This window comes from Engystomops pustulosus, chromosome 4 (assembly GCF_040894005.1).
Source record: "Engystomops pustulosus chromosome 4, aEngPut4.maternal, whole genome shotgun sequence".
Classification (NCBI taxonomy): domain Eukaryota; kingdom Metazoa; phylum Chordata; class Amphibia; order Anura; family Leptodactylidae; genus Engystomops; species Engystomops pustulosus.
In genome coordinates, this window is record NC_092414.1 from 37,947,709 (window position 1) to 37,964,522 (window position 16,814).

Here is a 16,814-nt window from a genome sequence, read left to right on the forward strand (position 1 = left end):
ACATATTAAGACATATCTTCTATATAAATTCACACATATAAAGATAAACCCTTGTTACATGCAAGCCCCCCCCCCCCAACACACCATCAGCCTTTAACCCTTTATAATGACTAACGTCCTCTGTACCCTGAGGGTGCGTTCACATATGGTGTTTTGTTGATGCGCTTTTAAACAGGTGTCTGCACGGATGTGTTTTACATGTTACCATGCGTTTGGCTGCTTTGAAAGCGTTTTTATTCATTGCTGGAAGTATAAGCAGCTGTGAAAATGGTAACACAGCTGCTTACAATTTCAGCAATGAAGAAAAATGCTTCAAAGCAGCCCAACGCATGGTAACATGTAAAACACGTCCCCAAAACGTCTCGTGTGAACGCGCCCCGAGCTTCCTATTTACCATATTTACTAAATCTATAAACTCCACATCCCCCCAGTTTTCCATACTCCCTTACCCCACATTTCATCAGCTATCAAACGTTTAGAATAAATAACCTCTACCCCAGAAGCTCTTTATCCCCTGTGTATAACAATACCCCTCTGTATATCCTTCCCTTACATCTCATCTAGCTCCCCAGCCCTACAGCTACTCACATTCTCCATGTAACTGCAGGACAAAGACAGCTTACTATGTGTAGTGAATGTTCTCTGCTTGACTTGAAGATCACATGACCCGATTACATCTTTAAAGTTCCTTCAGTTTTAGAGTTGGGGCGGCCAAGAGACAGAGAAAGCAGTGACAAGACTCTGCTTTCTTGCTGAAAAGTGCATTTTATAGTCCAAAAATATGGTACGTGCCCAGCATCTTCTTCTTTCATAGGATAGGTTATCAGTATCTTATCTTTTGTAGTCCCAACCATACATCTCTGACATTTCCTAAGGACATTGCACCCGTTTTCTGTCGGACTTTGCAAATTCTTTTCTGTTCAAACTACTTGCCTATGTACTTAAGTGTCAGCGACACATTTGTGTTGCATGCGACTCTTTTGTCTCACGGCTGCACTGTACCTGATGCCACACAAATTTCGCACCGTGTTGCACGCCCCATGTTAAAGTGGCACCAAAAAAAGGTGGTGTACACTGTCGGGGCAGTGCCAGATTTATGAAGAACGTACGCCACAATTTCTGAATCTGACACAACCTGAAACTACACAGGAAAACTACACACAGTGCAGACTGCTAAGCAGTGGCGGAACTACCGCCGTAGCAGCCGTAGCGGTTGCTACGGGGCCCGGGAGCTTCAGGGGCCCGTGGGGCGGCACATTACAATGTCTGCTGCGCAGCATTACCGACCCGGTCCGACCGAGGCCCGGGGCCCGGGCCCTGCTTTACGGCACGATAAGGCCCCTCCCCGCCCCTGTGTATCTGTCCCTGCGCCCGCCCCTGTGTATCTGTCCCTGCGCCCGCCCCTGTGTATCTGTCCCTGCGCCCGCCCCTGTTTCTGCCCCCTCCTTACCAGTCCTGCGTCGGCGATCCGCCCACCTGTTCTGTAACTCCTCCAGGTTGCGCCGCGCGGCCCATGTCACGTGACTGACGCGACCTGACGTCAGGTCGCGTAAGTCACGTGACCAGAGGCGCGCGGTGCAACCTGGAGGAGCCGAGCCGCCATTTTCTTCCGACTAGCCGTGAGGTGAAGGTATACGGAAGAAGACATCACCGGTGGGTAAGTATGTGTTTATTATTTGTATAGGGAAAGCTTTTTTATTAGGGAAGGGAGGCCCTAGGGGATTTTTTATTAGGGAAGGGAGGCCCTAGGGGATTTTTTTTAGGGAAGGGAGGCCCTAGGGGATTTTTTATTAGAGAAGGGAGGCCCTAGGGGATTTTTTATTAGGGAAGGGAGGCCCTAGGGGATTTTTTATTAGGGAAGGGAGGCCCTAGGGGATTTTTTTTAGGGAAGGGAGGCCCTAGGGGATTTTTTATTAGAGAAGGGAGGCCCTAGGGGATTTTTTATTAGGGAAGGGAGGCCCTAGGGGATTTTTTATTAGGGAAGGGAGGCCCTAGGGGATTTTTTATTAGAGAAGGGAGGCCCTAGGGGATTTTTTATTAGGGAAGGGAGGCCCTAGGGGATTTTTTATTAGGGAAGGGAGGCCCTAGGGGATTTTTTTTAGGGAAGGGAGGCCCTAGGGGATTTTTTATTAGAGAAGGGAGGCCCTAGGGGATTTTTTATTAGGGAAGGGAGGCCCTAGGGGATTTTTTATTAGAGAAGGGAGGCCCTAGGGGATTTTTTTTAGGGAAGGGAGGCCCTAGGGGATTTTTTATTAGAGAAGGGAGGCCCTAGGGGATTTTTTATTAGGGAAGGGAGGCCCTAGGGGATTTTTTTATTAGAGAAGGGAGGCCCTAGGGGATTTTTTATTAGGGAAGGGAGGCCCTAGGGGATTTTTTATTAGAGAAGGGAGGCCCTAGGGGATTTTTTATTAGAGAAGGGAGGCCCTAGGGGATTTTTTTTAGGGAAGGGAGGCCCTAGGGGATTTTTTATTAGAGAAGGGAGGCCCTAGGGGATTTTTTATTAGGGAAGGGAGGCCCTAGGGGATTTTTTTTAGGGAAGGGAGGCCCTAGGGGATTTTTTTTATTAGAGAAGGGATGCCCTAGGGGATTTTTTATTAGGGAAGGGAGGCCCTAGGGGATTTTTTATTAGAGAAGGGAGGCCCTAGGGGATTTTTTATTAGGGAAGGGAGGCCCTAGGGGATTTTTTATTAGGGAAGGGAGGCCCTAGGGGATTTTTTATTAGGGAAGGGAGGCCCTAGGGGATTTTTTATTAGAGAAGGGAGGCCCTAGGGGATTTTTTATTAGAGAAGGGAGGCCCTAGGGGATTTTTTATTAGAGAAGGGAGGCCCTAGGGGATTTTTTATTAGGGAAGGGAGGCCCTAGGGGATTTTTTATTAGGGAAGGGTGGCCCTAGGGGATTTTTTATTAGGGAAGGGAGGCCCTAGGGGATTTTTTATTAGGGAAGGGAGGCCCTAGGGGATTTTTTATTAGAGAAGGGAGGCCCTAGGGGATTTTTTATTAGGGAAGGGAGGCCCTAGGGGATTTTTTATTAGAGAAGGGAGGCCCTAGGGGATTTTTTATTAGAGAAGGGAGGCCCTAGGGGATTTTTTATTAGAGAAGGGAGGCCCTAGGGCAGTGATGGCAAACCTTTTGGAGACCGAGTGCCCAAACTACAACAAAGCCCCGCTTATTTATTGCAAAGTGCCAACACAGAAATTTAATTTGTGATTTATACTCCGTTCTCTGTCACAGTTTTCATTGATACCAGCACCTGAGGCACCAATAAAGCAGAAAATAGTCCCAGGTACAGCTGTCACTTTAAAATAGCTCTGTGCACAGCAAGTCCTGGGCTGTCTGGGACTGTAGGAAGATTCCTAGAGTCATCTCTGGTGAAGGCCTGAGTGCCCACAGAAAGGGCTCTGAGTGCCACCTCTGGCACCAGTGCCATAGGTTAGCCATCGCTGCCCTAGGGGATTTTTTATTAGGGAAGGGAGGCCCTAGGGGATTTTTTATTAGGGAAGGGAGGCTCTAGGGGATTTTTTATTAGGGAAGGGAGGCCCTAGGGGATTTTTTATTAGTCAAGGGAGGCCCCAGGGGCTTTTTTATTAGTCAAGGGAGGCCCCAGGGGCTTTTTTATTAGTCAAGGGAGGCCCTAGGAGCTTTTTTATTAGTCAAGGGAGGCCCTAGGGGCTTTTTTATTAGTCAAGGGAGGCCCCAGGGGCTTTTTTATTAGTTAAGGGAAGCCCTAGGGGCTTTTTTATTAGTTAAGGGAGGCCCTAGGGGATTTTTTATTAGTCAAGGGAGGCCCCAGGGGCTTTTTTATTAGTCAAGGGAGGCCCCAGGGGCTTTTTTATTAGTCAAGGGAGGCCCCAGGGGCTTTTTTATTAGTCAAGGGAGGCCCCAGGGGCTTTTTTATTAGTTAAGGGAGGCCCTATGGGTTTTTTTATTAGTTGAGGGAGGCCCTAGGGACTTTTTTATTAGTCAAGGGAGGCCCCAGGGGCTTTTTTATTAGTTAAGCGAGGCCCTAGGAGCTTTTTTATTAGTTAAGGGAGGCCCTAGGGGCTTTTTTTATTAGTTAAGGGAGGCCCTAGGAGCTTTTTTATTAGTTAAGGGAGGCCCTAGGGGCCATGTCATTAGTGAGGGGAGGCCACTGCTGGGCGTGTTTTTAGTGAGGTGTCTCCCCTCACCCCCTCACTAATAACATATATTTAAATATATATATATGTATATATATGTGTGTGTGTATATAAATAATTATTTGATGCCTTTTCTGTATTTCTATTTTTCAGATCTGGGTATGCTGTTTCATACTTCGCCTGATTCGTTGGACTACATCAATGACCTGGATTATTTTTTTTAATAAAATGGTTAACAAGGGGTTGTTGGGGAGTTTTTATTTTAATAAAATATATTTCTTTGTGTGTTTTTTTTCTACTCAAAACTTGCCTTAGTAATGGTGCTGTCTAATAGACGTCGCCCATTACTAGGAGCGGGGTTTAGTGTTAGCCGGTAAAAAAGGCTTAACAGTAACCCCCTAATCATTACCCTGGTACCCACCGCCACCAGGGGTGCCAGGAAGAGCTGGGTACAATCCAGAACTTGACCATCTATAGATGGTCAGGTGCTGGGGCGGCTGCAGGCTGGTATTATTGGGCTGTGATGGCCCTATATCAATGGGCACTCACACCCCAGTAATGTCAGGGTGCTGCTGCTGTATTGTATCTGGCTGGTTATGAAAATGAGGGGGAACCCCACGTCATTTTTTTTTTAAAACTTGTTTTACAAAAAGGGTATGGAGACTCATTTTCTATAACCAGCCAGATGCAATACAGCTGGAGCACCCTGATATTATTTGAATCTGAGCACCCACTTTTTTTGGGCAGAGCCCAATACCAGCCTGCAACCGCCTTAGTACCGGATCATCTGTAGACGGTCAGGTACTGGATTGTATCCAGCTCTTTACAGCACCTCTGTTGGCAGTAGGTACCTGGGTAATGATAAGGGGGTTAATATCAGCCTTTTTTACCAGCTAACACAAGGCCCCAGTCCAGGACCATTACTAAGGCAAGTTTTGAGTTAAAAAAACAACATTTTTTAGGAAATATTTTTTATTAAAATAAAACCTCCCCGACGCACCCTTGTCAACCATTTTATTAAAACAAACTATCCACATAACTAAAGTACTCCACTTTATAAGGCAAAGTATACACCATTTACAGATCTGAAAAGCATTTTATAAAAAAGGTTAATAAAATACGGGCAGTCCCCGGGTTACGTACAAGATAGGTTCCTTGGGTTTGTACTTTAGTTGAATTTATATGTAAGTCGGAACTGTATATTTTACAATTGTCACTCCAGACAAAATTCTTTTTTTGCCCCAGTGGAGTTTCAATATTTTTTGCTGTAATGGGACCAAGGATTATCAATAAAGCTTCATTACAGAAACCTTACAGCTGATCATTGCAGTCTGGGACTATAGTAACATCCAGAGTGGTCACCAGAGGTCACAGGGGGCAGAGGGGTCCGTCTGTAACTAGGGGTTGTCTGTAAGTCGGGTGTCCTTAAGTAGGGGACCGCCAGTATATGAATACTGTTACTCTTCAATAATCTGTGTTAAGCTTTTAGAGTTCATTAGTTTACTTTCAAATATCGACCAATGAATACTAGTAACCCCTTTGCTTTTTGGCACACAGGAGCCCCATGTTTCAGGACTATTGTTCACTATATTGCATGGACTCCTATTTAGCCATAGAGAGATGAGCATGCGTTAGATGGAGCACATGGACTCTGTTCTGATGTGAAAGAGTTCATGTACACTATCAACCAGTAGAAACAGGCCCGTACGTTGACCCGGCCAAATAGTCACTGCATATGGAAAGAATTACTCTTAGTCATCAGCTTAAAGCGCATCTGTCTATTCTATGCTGATTTTTAAAAATGAGTTATCCTTATGGTAGACTATGAATATTAAACACCCATTTGCTCAGAGCCATTTTCTTTTTTTCTACTTTCCTAGATTTTATTGTGAAGAGCATTACGTGAAGTGTGAAGGCCAAACAGTGATCAAAACTTGAAGAGAAAAAGAGAAGAGTAAAGCTACGTATCCTACAATCTATAGAGATAGAAGGATCTGGACAAAAGTGAGTATGGCTTACTTTAAAACTATGTATTAACACTATGGGGCAGATTTATCAAGCTGTCTGAAAGTCAGAATCTTTCTAGTTGCCCATGTTAACCAATCACAGCTCAGCTTTCATTTTACTAGTGCTCATGAATATTTTAAAGGGGAGCCTTGATTGGTTGCAATGGACAACTAGAAATATTTTGACTTTCAGACTGCTTGATAAATCTGTCAGAAAGTTTATGGTTATGGAGTGAACAAGCAGAACTTGTGATTTGCTTGCCTACTCCTTTAACAATGAATACAGCTAAAGTAAAACCTCTAATAAATATTATTTTTGTTGATTTCCCTAGGATGATCATCCGTTGAAAGTTCTGGTTTTGTTAATGTAAGTTAGAAAACTTGAAATTTATTTTAGAATCAATGCTGATTGGAGAAACATGAACAGAATTTGGATTATTTATATTTTTTTTTCAGGTTGGCGAGTTTTTCATATATTTAATATGTTCGAAAAAAACAACATATCTTTTCAGAAGATGCAAACTAGTTGAATATGATACTTCCTGTCCAAGTAAGTTTTGACGAATTACATATAAGTTAAGACACAAATTTTTATTAAATTTTATACCATTCTATATTTACAAATAGTTATATAGCTTTATGCAAGATTAACCTCTATCATTTTTGTGCTTAGGTGCTTCCTAGATGTTTTAAAGTTAAAATTTATATCAAGCAAGAAGAGATGGAAACACGGTGCTTTGGGTTTCAGGTAAGTTATGACTATGACCTAAGTGATAAAATATGTTAAACTATAAATGCCTTATGTGTTATTCCTGTGTTAGTTACTCTGTATACTTACAATATAAAAAACCCTTATATATGTTCAAAATGGGCAGGGAATGGGAAAAGGTGCCGTGGTCATCGGCGAGGGGGGGGGGGGGCCCAGCCAAAAGTTTGCTATGGGGCCCACTTATTCCTAGTTACGCCACTGCTGCTAAGTTTTTGATAACTGTGGGCTACTTACTCAAGGAGAATGCTAGACAAGTGGAATTGCTGAATATCAGACTCCCACTAATCTGATATCGATGCCCTATCCTTGCTTTGGTAAACCAAAGCACGTAACTAGAGATATGAATCTCTCAAAGCAGGCGTATAACATAAACAGCATAGAAAATATTGACATTTATGTGTTCTTAAATACAAACCTGTGTTTCTTCAGGTGAGGGATTCTTAACAGTTTCACTTCCAATCCCTGAGTCATCAGCATCTATTAGACTTTCCACTGGAACATTGTGTTGAGGTTTAAGGAAAGCAAATTCCCTCTCACTTGGGTCCAGAGTTACACAAACATCATAGGAATATGCAGAGGTAATGTCCCATTGCTGAACTGTGTCATAAATCTGGGATCAATCGGTGGATATAGACTTGTACTCATGGATCCAAATGAAGAGGATTTGGACTCTTTGTACTTGGAGACAACTGCAATAATCACAGTCACCATGAAGAGGAAGGAAATCAATGCCAAGGCTATTACCAAGTAGAATTGTAGGTTGGACTGAGATTCTTCTTTTATAGACTGGTTGCTGAGCTCAGGAAGGACCTGATGAAAATGACCAGCGATCACCATGTTTATAGTGACTGAAGCTGAGCGGGATGGATTCCCATTGTCTCTCACTAGAACCACAATTCCATGTTTCATGATATCTTTCTCTTGAAATACACGAGATGTCCTGATCTCTCCTGTGTGCTGGTCAATGGTGAAGAGTGATGGTTCTGAAGATTGTAAAAAGTAAGACAACCAGGCATTGTGTCCAGAGTCAGCGTCCACTGCCACCACTTTAGATACTAAAGAGCCAGGTTCGGAGGTCCAAGGAACCATCTCAAATGTTGAGCTATCAGCCTCTGGTGATGGGTAGAGAATGACTGGTGAATTATCATTCTGGTCTACTATACATATTCTTAGTGTTGTGCTGCTGTTCAGAGATGGAGATCCATTGTCTCTGGCAATGATTTGGATCTTAAATTCTTTCTGCTTTTCATAATCAAATGTCCTTTGAGCATAGATGACCCCAGTTACTGGATTCATGGAGATGTAGGAGGACAGGAGATCTTCTTCATTACTTGTAGACATTATAGAATAAGTTATCTTGGCATTGTCTTCACTGTCCATATCTCTTGCTTGAATATGAAATATTGAAGCTCCAGGTAAATTATTTTCTGTGACACATGCAGTTTGTATAAATTTCTCAAACACTGGAGCATTGTCATTGACATCTGATACATCAAGTCTAATAACTTTTCTAGAAGTCATTTCAGGAGATCCTTTATCAGAGGCTTGTATCGTGATGTTGTAGGATGATATTATTTCTCTATCTAGACTATTTTTTGTAACAATTTTATAAATATTGCTTCCTGATGATAGAATTTCAAATGGTAAATCCCCTTGTATTATACATTGGACCTCACCATTTTCTCCTGAGTCACGGTCACGAACTCTCATAAGAGCCACCACAGTCCCAGGGGCAGAATCCTCAGGAATAAGATCTGATGAAGAGGTAATAGATATCTCTGGAGCATTATCATTTTCATCTGTTATTTCAATTAAAACCTTAGCATGAGTAGCTATGCCTCCTCCATCTTTGGCTTGCAACGAAATATCATAGTATTTTGTCATCTCATAATCTAAGTTTCCCCTTGTTCTAATTTCTCCATTTTTAGAGTCAATAATGAAAGATTGAAGAATGGTATTTGCTGTTGTAGTAAACGAGTAAGTGATCTGCCCATTGACACCTTCATCTTCATCACTTGCACTGACCTGTAGAATAGTAGAATTCACCGGTATATTCTCCCTAACACTTACTTTATATACATCCTGTGTAAATACTGGAGAATTATCATTGATGTCAGTGACAATGATATTTATTAGGGCAGTGCCTGTCTGTACAGGATTCCCACCATCAGAAGCTGTTAGGATGAGCTCATGCTTGTCTTGTGTCTCTCGGTCTAGAGGTTTCTCTAGTATCAGCTCTGGAAATACACTGCCATCAGTGCTGACCTTCTCTCCAAGAGTAAAATACTGGTTTGTACTGAGTCTGTAGCTTATCACAGAATTAACACCAACATCCAAATCTTCTGCTTTTTGTAACACATATCTTCTTCCTGGGGACGTGGATTCACTCATGTCTAGTATCAGTACTTCTTGAGTAAATTTAGGTGGATTATCATTTATATCCTTAACGTGTATCTTAAAATTGAAGACATTTAATGGATTTTCTAATAAAACATCAAATGTAAGGACACAGTCGGCTGCAGCTCCACACAATGTCTCCCTGTCTATCCTATCAGCAATGTACAGGTTTCCATCATCCAGATTTATGCTAAAATATTTCTCAGATACATCTGACATTATTTGTAATTTCCTTCTGGAGAGATCCTTAACATCTAATTGTAGATCCTTTGCTATATTCCCCACAATAGATCCTTTCCTTAATTCTTCATTAATGGAATAATGGATGTGACCAGAGACTGAATGACACAGCCAGGAGAATAAGAAGGGAAATATTACTTGCCATCTGAGTCCTTGCATTGCTTGTCCTTCCTGCAGGTGTAATCCAGCCATCCTTCTTCTCCCCAGAAATATAATGGTAAAATCCCTTGTTATATGTAGAATCCACAGGGAAATAATCCCTCTTGTGTATGAGTCCTATACCCGGCACATCCTAGTGTGAAATGCTGTGTATTTCTTCTTGCAGTTGAACACTGTCTGCATCATGGAGGTGATTCTGGATTTACAGAATATTTTCCTTATAGGTGAACAGCGGCGCTCTGAGGCGAATATGGGGAACTGCAGCACTAGTGATTTTATTTTTACCTTTCAGCACATTTTAAGTAAAGTTTAAATTTTTGAACAATAAATCATGCTTTCATTGGTAAATTTAGATTATTCATGACTTTTTCTATTGAGTTACAAATCCAACTCCAGTGTTTGTTAGGAAATAAGGAAGAAACTTTTACTATCTATGCTACACCTGAAGATTAGTTAGGTTATTTTTATATCCATAAGTTCAAAACATTTAATATGATAGAAATACAGAATACAGAAATTACCCAGAATATTTGGTGCAGTATATATATTTAGAAGTATAACATAAAAATTAATTGTATATATTTAATGTAAAATTTTAAATCTAATTAGAGTAATGAAACTAATACTAACTAGCAGCCAGTTAGATCTCTTACTATGTGATATACCTAAGAAACTCACAGCTTGCCACGGGATAGCTTCTTTAAATTTTTCCATAGACAACTATTAGAATTAAAATTATTAAATATTATTTTTAGAACTCATCTGTTCTACCAGGAGTAATTCACTGGTGCCTATACAACTCAATAGACAGAAATTGGATAATATTAAAAAGAAAACAATTTACAGAATAGCAAGTGTCCTGGTAATCACTATAGGTGACACAATCTAATGCGGGAACCCAGACATAGCATGCAGCCGGCTTCAGATCATTTTTATTCATTTCATAATTATACACTGCATAATTTCACTGTAATAACTTCATTTTCTGATGAAATAAAGCTTATATTAAACGTTTCCAATTAAAATCTACTGAAAGAATTGTGAAATCACACTGCAGATCTGCTTCTATCTCTTCCATATGCCCACTCCAGTCTCTGGTCTATACATGTCTGTCCTAGAAGTTCTAGTTGCAGTTTCTAATAAATCTATGCTTTATTTTTCTTAATTTTTTTTTTCAAATGTATTTTTATTCAAAGTTTTTTTGCATGAAATACAAAACAGAACATTAAGAAACATTCCAATCCCTCCCCCCTCAAGTGAGTACTAAGTTTGCATTGGATATAATTAACCAATTACAATTAAGTTAAGCTTTATAGATGTTATAATGTTAGCTTCCATGTATATTCTTTTCAGGTTTTACAATTTCCTATTCTTTGATCTCTACTCTTTGCCAACTCTATTACACCGTGTTAACTTTGCAAGGATGTATCATTTATAGCTTCACATGTACTTGATGGAAAAAATACTATGAAATACTAAGAAATAATACTCAATTTCTATGCAACACACGTTATCATTTATTTAGACTGAAACTGCGGTCTTATTTCCCATTGTAACCAATTACAATCACAGTTTTAGCAGTTAAAGCTAAACCATACTTTGGTGCTATGGTCAAAGCATTGAGTTCTATTTTGGTAAATGAGGCCCCAAGTTTTTTTGTAACAAATTGCTGAAGATGAATCTTAGGCTGCATTCATACTGCCATACGGAGGACGTATATACATCCAACGTATATCCCCCCCCCCAGAGACGCCAAAGGGCGCATGGCACCCTATGGGAGTGGTACAGCGCTGTCCTATCTTTTCCTGGAATACGGCGCCGTGCCTATGTTACTCTATGGAGAGGGGCGGGGGTGAGCAGCGCTTACCCTCTCCTTCTCTCCCTGACGCTGTTGTGTGCCCACTGTGATACGGTATGGCGGGCACACGTCAGTGTGAATGCAGCCCTAGTGATTGCAAATTTGATATCAGTGCTCAAAAGATATCCAAGTTTTAGAAAACTTTTTTTTTGCTTCTCTTATCACTTTTTAAGGTGAAACAAGTGTTGTCCAAAGATTTAGGTCACTCACAGGCTGACATTTACACAACACATTGCCATAAGAGCTAGGGTATATATATACTTAAGGTAGAAACTCCATTTGAACTTATTTCATAGCAAAAAAGGCTAATTATATTACGGCTCGAATCTTTAGTTAATTGAAAAGGCATATAAGAAAATAATATCCATGGACAATTCTCACCACACTTGAGAGATTTTCAAGACTGGGACATGTCTGGACAACCTAAGCTTCTGCATCACTATTCACACCTCCCATGGTTCCAAGGGAAGATCACCGATTCCAAATGTAAATAGCAAACTAAGTATAAAAATGTGCCCCTCTTTTGTAGAAAATTTAAAAAAATGTAATGCTCTTTATATCATTTCTCATTCCGTGTAAATTTGCCACCTAAAAGTATACAAATGCCGAGTGGACCATTTCAAATAATGGAGAAACCACTTTTCCAGACTAAGAGTCAGCATATATACTGTATGATTGGACCATCCCTATTTGAGTTGAATTTGAGTTAAGTTGCTTCTGCTTATCCCAGAGGTGTGCAGGGATTTGTCAAAACAGAACTTTCCATTTGCTGTACACCTTTAGGTGCCAATTTTAAACTGGAAGAAAATAATTAAAATAGTAGTAGGTAGTACAAGATGAAATCTCTCTCTCTCTCAATATATATATATATATATATATATATATATATATATATATATAAAAGGAAAAGTGAGAGCAGCCCAACTCCAAGGTGAATGCAAAGCTACATAACCCATCGCAAGGGGGGTAACATTAATAAATCCAATGAAGAGGCAGCATTGAAATATTGGGAGAATCTTTATTCCGTAGTGATGTTTTGGAGATATAACACACCCTTCTCAAGCAAAGATATGTTATATCACTGAAATGTTGCCACGAAATAAAGATTCACCCTATTTTTATATATGATGTTGGATTATATTTTATTTTTTTTTTCTGGATCTGGATATTATGTTTTTATGATGTATACAGTTTGATTGCCCATTTTGGGAGTATGTTGAATTTATTTATATTGGTGACCTACACAATGGGGGTCAATTATGCGTGTCTTCTTTCGGTTATTCCAGGTTTTGGACTCCGGTTATTCCTTGGTTCATCTTAGACGTAGATATATATCTCTGGAGTTTTTGCACAAAAGTAGCAAACTCTTCTGCAACCCCTTCTAAAGTTTTCCCTATGCATGGTCGGGGCTTGAGTTTATTTGCAACTTTTTAACCGCAATTTGTGCTAAAATTGTGCTATTTTATACATCCACGTCTGGATTTCAAAGTTACATTTGACTCAACAATGAAACATTTTAACATCTAACTGCTAGACGAGTTGAAAAACCACAAATTTTGGCGCAAATATCCAAATGCACTAAGAAATCGGCAAATATAGGAGGAAACAAAGAGAAAAGCCACTTATCACTTCTTTCCATAACACAAGCGATTATTGGACACACCTTTGCCATAGACCTGAATCTCACTGATAACAACAATCATAGAGATGGATACTTGAAATAAAATTATGAGAAAATATCAACAGAAAATAATCTAAATGCTAAAAAAGAGTTTGATAATAGTAAAGGAATATCAGATTATAACAGATTGAGAATTGTTTATAAAATAAGATAACTGTAGGAAATGGACACGTGTAGAAAATCATAAACCCCAAAGAAAATGATTATATATACTATATGTATAGTAAAGCCCTGTCCATAAAATTAGTCTTTAGATGGGAATTTAGCGGCCTAAGAAGTTCTGTCCCATGGTTAGCCTTTCAGATTCCATTTATTGTAATGAGAGCAGAACCATGGATTTGGCTTGAAAACCCCTTTAATACCAAATGCAAATTATAAAAATTGATGCATTAATATCTGCTGTATATATTAGGCTTTAAGATTTTACTCTATACTCCAAGTTTTAGGAGGAGTCTATGCAGGTTCCTCACGAAGTAAATAAAATATAAAACAGATGCCAAATTCCTTTGGTGGGAATATTGCGGATAACAACACTGAAAAACTGAAACTGCACGGCTAACATTCCTTTTCTAGGCACAGTGTGAAGGACCTATCATTTCATTCCTCATAAGTGTAAACACAACATCCATATTCCCATTGTAAGTTAATTGCTAGGTAAATTTTTGTAAAGATTGTTCCGGTGGAAAATCGGCGACATTTTCAGCTATATAAACATAATTCACTACAAACAATTGAAATAAAAAATTCTACTTTGTTATCCGAGTGCTTAAGATTAAGTAATAACTAGTGTTATATATTATACAAAATATTGAAAACCTACCTGTGTATCTATAGGAGGGGTGATATTCAAACTCTCACTTTCCATCCCAGAGTCATCAGCATCTATTAGACTTTCCACAGGAACATTGTGTTGAGGTTTAAGGAAAGCAAATTCCCTCTCACTTGGGTCCAGAGTTACAAAAACATCATAGGAATATGGCAGAGGTAATGTCCCATTGCTGAACTGTGACATAAATCTGGGATCAACCGGTGGATATAGACTTGTACTCATGGATCCAAATGAAGTAGAAGATTTGGACTCTTTGTACTTGGAGACAACTGCAATAATCACAGTCACCATGAAGAGGAAGGAAATCAATGCCAAGGCTATAACCAAGTAGAATTGTAGGTTGGACTGAGATTCTTCTTTTATAGACTGGTTACTAAGCTCAGGAAGAACCTGATGAAAATGACCAGCGATCACCATGTTTATAGTGACTGAAGCTGAGCGGGATGGATTCCCATTGTCTCTCACTAGAACCACAATTCCATGTTTCATGATGTCTTTTTCTTGAAATACACGAGATGTCCTGATCTCCCCTGTGTGCTGGTCAATGGTGAAGAGTGATGCTTCTGAAGATTGTAAAAAGTAAGACAACCAGGCATTGTGTCCAGAGTCAGCGTCCACTGCCACCACTTTAGATACTAAAGAGCCTGGTTCAGAGGTCCAAGGAACCATCTCAAATGTAGAGCTATCAGCCTCTGGTGATGGGTAGAGAATGACTGGTGAATTATCATTCTGGTCTACTATACATATTCTTAGTGTTGTGCTGCTGTTCAGAGATGGAGATCCATTGTCTCTGGCAATAATTTGGATCCTAAATTCTTTCTGTTTCTCATAATCAAATGACCTCTGAGCATAGATGACCCCAGTTACTGGATTCATGGAGATGTAGGAGGACAGGAGATCTTCTTCATTGCTTGTAGATATTATAGAATAAGTTATCTTAGCATTGTCTTCAATGTCCATATCTCTTGCTTGAAAATTATATATGGAAGCTCCGGGGACATTATTTTCTGGTATAAATGCAGTATAAGTCAGTTTCTCAAACACTGGAACATTGTCATTGACATCTGATACATCAAGTCTAATAAGTTTTCTAGAAGTCATTTCAGGAGACCCTTTATCAGAGGCTTGTATTGTGATGTTGTAGGATGTTATTATTTCTCTATCTAGACTACTTTTTGTAACAATTTTATAAATATTGCTTCCTGATGAAAAAATTTCAAATGGTAGATCCCCTTGTATTATACATTGGACCTCACCATTTTCTGCCGAGTCCCGATCACGGACTCTAATCAGAGCCACCAGAGTCCCAGGTGCAGAATCCTCAGGAATAAGATCTGATGATGAGGTTATAGATACCTCAGGAGAATTGTCATTTTCATCTGTTATTTCTATCAAAACCTTTGCATTAGCAGCTAGGCCTCCTCCATCTTTGGCTTGGACAGAAATATCATAATATTTAGTCATCTCATAATCTAATGTTCCCTTTGTTCTAATTTCTCCATTTTTTGAGTTAATAATAAAAGATTGAAGAATGTTATTTGCTGTTGTACTAAATGAGTAAGTGATTTGCCCATTGACACCTTCATCTTCATCACTTGCACTGACCTGCAGAATAGTAGAATTCACCGGTATATTCTCCCTAACCCTTACTTTATATACATCCTGTGTAAATACTGGAGAATTATCATTGATGTCAGTGACAATGATATTTATTAGGGCAGTGCCTGTCTGTACAGGATTCCCACCATCAGAAGCTGTTAGGATGAGCTCATGCTTGTCTTGTGTCTCTCGGTCTAGAGGTTTCTCTAGTATCAGTTCTGGAAATACACTGCCATCAGTGCTGACCTTCTCTCCAAGAATAAAATACTGGTTTGTACTGAGTCTGTAGCTTATCACAGAATTAACACCAACATCCACATCTTCTGCTTTTTGTAACAAAAATCTTCTTCCTGGGGAGGTGGATTCACTCATGTCTAATGTCAGTGTATTATGAATAAATATAGGAGGATTATCATTTATATCATTGACATCTATGTTAATATTGAAGACATTTAATGGATTTTCTAATAAAACATCAAATGTAAGGACACAGTCGGCTGCAGCTCCACACAATGTCTCCCTGTCTATCCTATCAGCAATGTACAGGTTTCCATTATCTATATTTATACTAAAATATTTGTCAGATACATCTGACATTATTTGTAATTTCCTTCTGGTGAGATCCTTAACATCTAATTGTAGATCCTTTGCTATATTCCCCACAATAGATCCTTTCCTTAATTCTTCATTAATGGAATAACGGATGTGACCAGAGACTGAATGACACAGCCAGGAGAATAAGAAGGGAAATATTACTTGCCATCTGAGTCTTTGCATTGCTTGTCCTTCCTGCAGGTGTAATCCAGCCATCCTTCTTCTCACCAGAAATATAATGGTAAAATCCCTTGTTATATGTAGAATCCACAGGAAAATAATCCCTCTTGTGTATGAGTCCTATACCCGGCACATCCTAGTGTGAAATGCTGTGTATTTCTTCTTGCAGTTCAACACTGTCTGCATCATGGAGGTGATTCTGGATTTACAGAATATTTTCCTTATAGGTGAATAGCGGCGCTCTGAGGCCGATATGGAGAACTGCAGCATCACTAAATACATTTTTACCTAATAGGACCTAAAAGTTCAAATATTTGAATAATAAAACATTCTTGTACTGGTATTTTAAGATGTTTCTATTTAGTTATATATCTACCTCCATTGATT

General features: G+C 39.5%; 2 protein-coding genes across 2 annotated transcripts; both read right to left on the reverse strand.

Annotated features, from left to right (window-relative positions):
* Positions 1–7,439: 7,439 nt before the first annotated feature.
* Positions 7,440–9,719, reverse strand: LOC140128435 (protocadherin gamma-B5-like). Its single transcript, XM_072150141.1, has one exon. It carries the CDS (start codon positions 9,717–9,719, stop codon positions 7,440–7,442), a length of 2,280 nt encoding a protein of 759 aa, XP_072006242.1.
* Positions 9,720–13,169: 3,450 nt separating this feature from the next.
* Positions 13,170–16,463, reverse strand: LOC140128436 (protocadherin gamma-B5-like). Its single transcript, XM_072150142.1, has 2 exons — positions 14,084–16,463; positions 13,170–13,258 (listed from the first exon to the last, which is right to left on the reverse strand). Exons 1-2 carry the CDS (start codon positions 16,461–16,463, stop codon positions 13,170–13,172), a joined length of 2,469 nt encoding a protein of 822 aa, XP_072006243.1.
* Between the last annotated feature and the right edge of the window lie 351 nt (positions 16,464–16,814).

What these genes read in the sequence shown, in the direction of transcription:
- LOC140128436 (XM_072150142.1), bottom strand. Translation starts at nt 16,463, where the DNA reads ATGGCTGGATTACACCTGCAGGAAGGACAAGCAATGCAAAGACTCAGA. An exon ending in TGATGACTCTGGGATGGAAA is followed by an intron (nt 13,259 to 14,083) that starts GTGAGAGTTTGA and finishes TTTTATTTCAAG; the next exon opens with TATCCATCTCTATGATTGTT.
- LOC140128435 (XM_072150141.1), bottom strand. Translation starts at nt 9,719, where the DNA reads ATGGCTGGATTACACCTGCAGGAAGGACAAGCAATGCAAGGACTCAGA.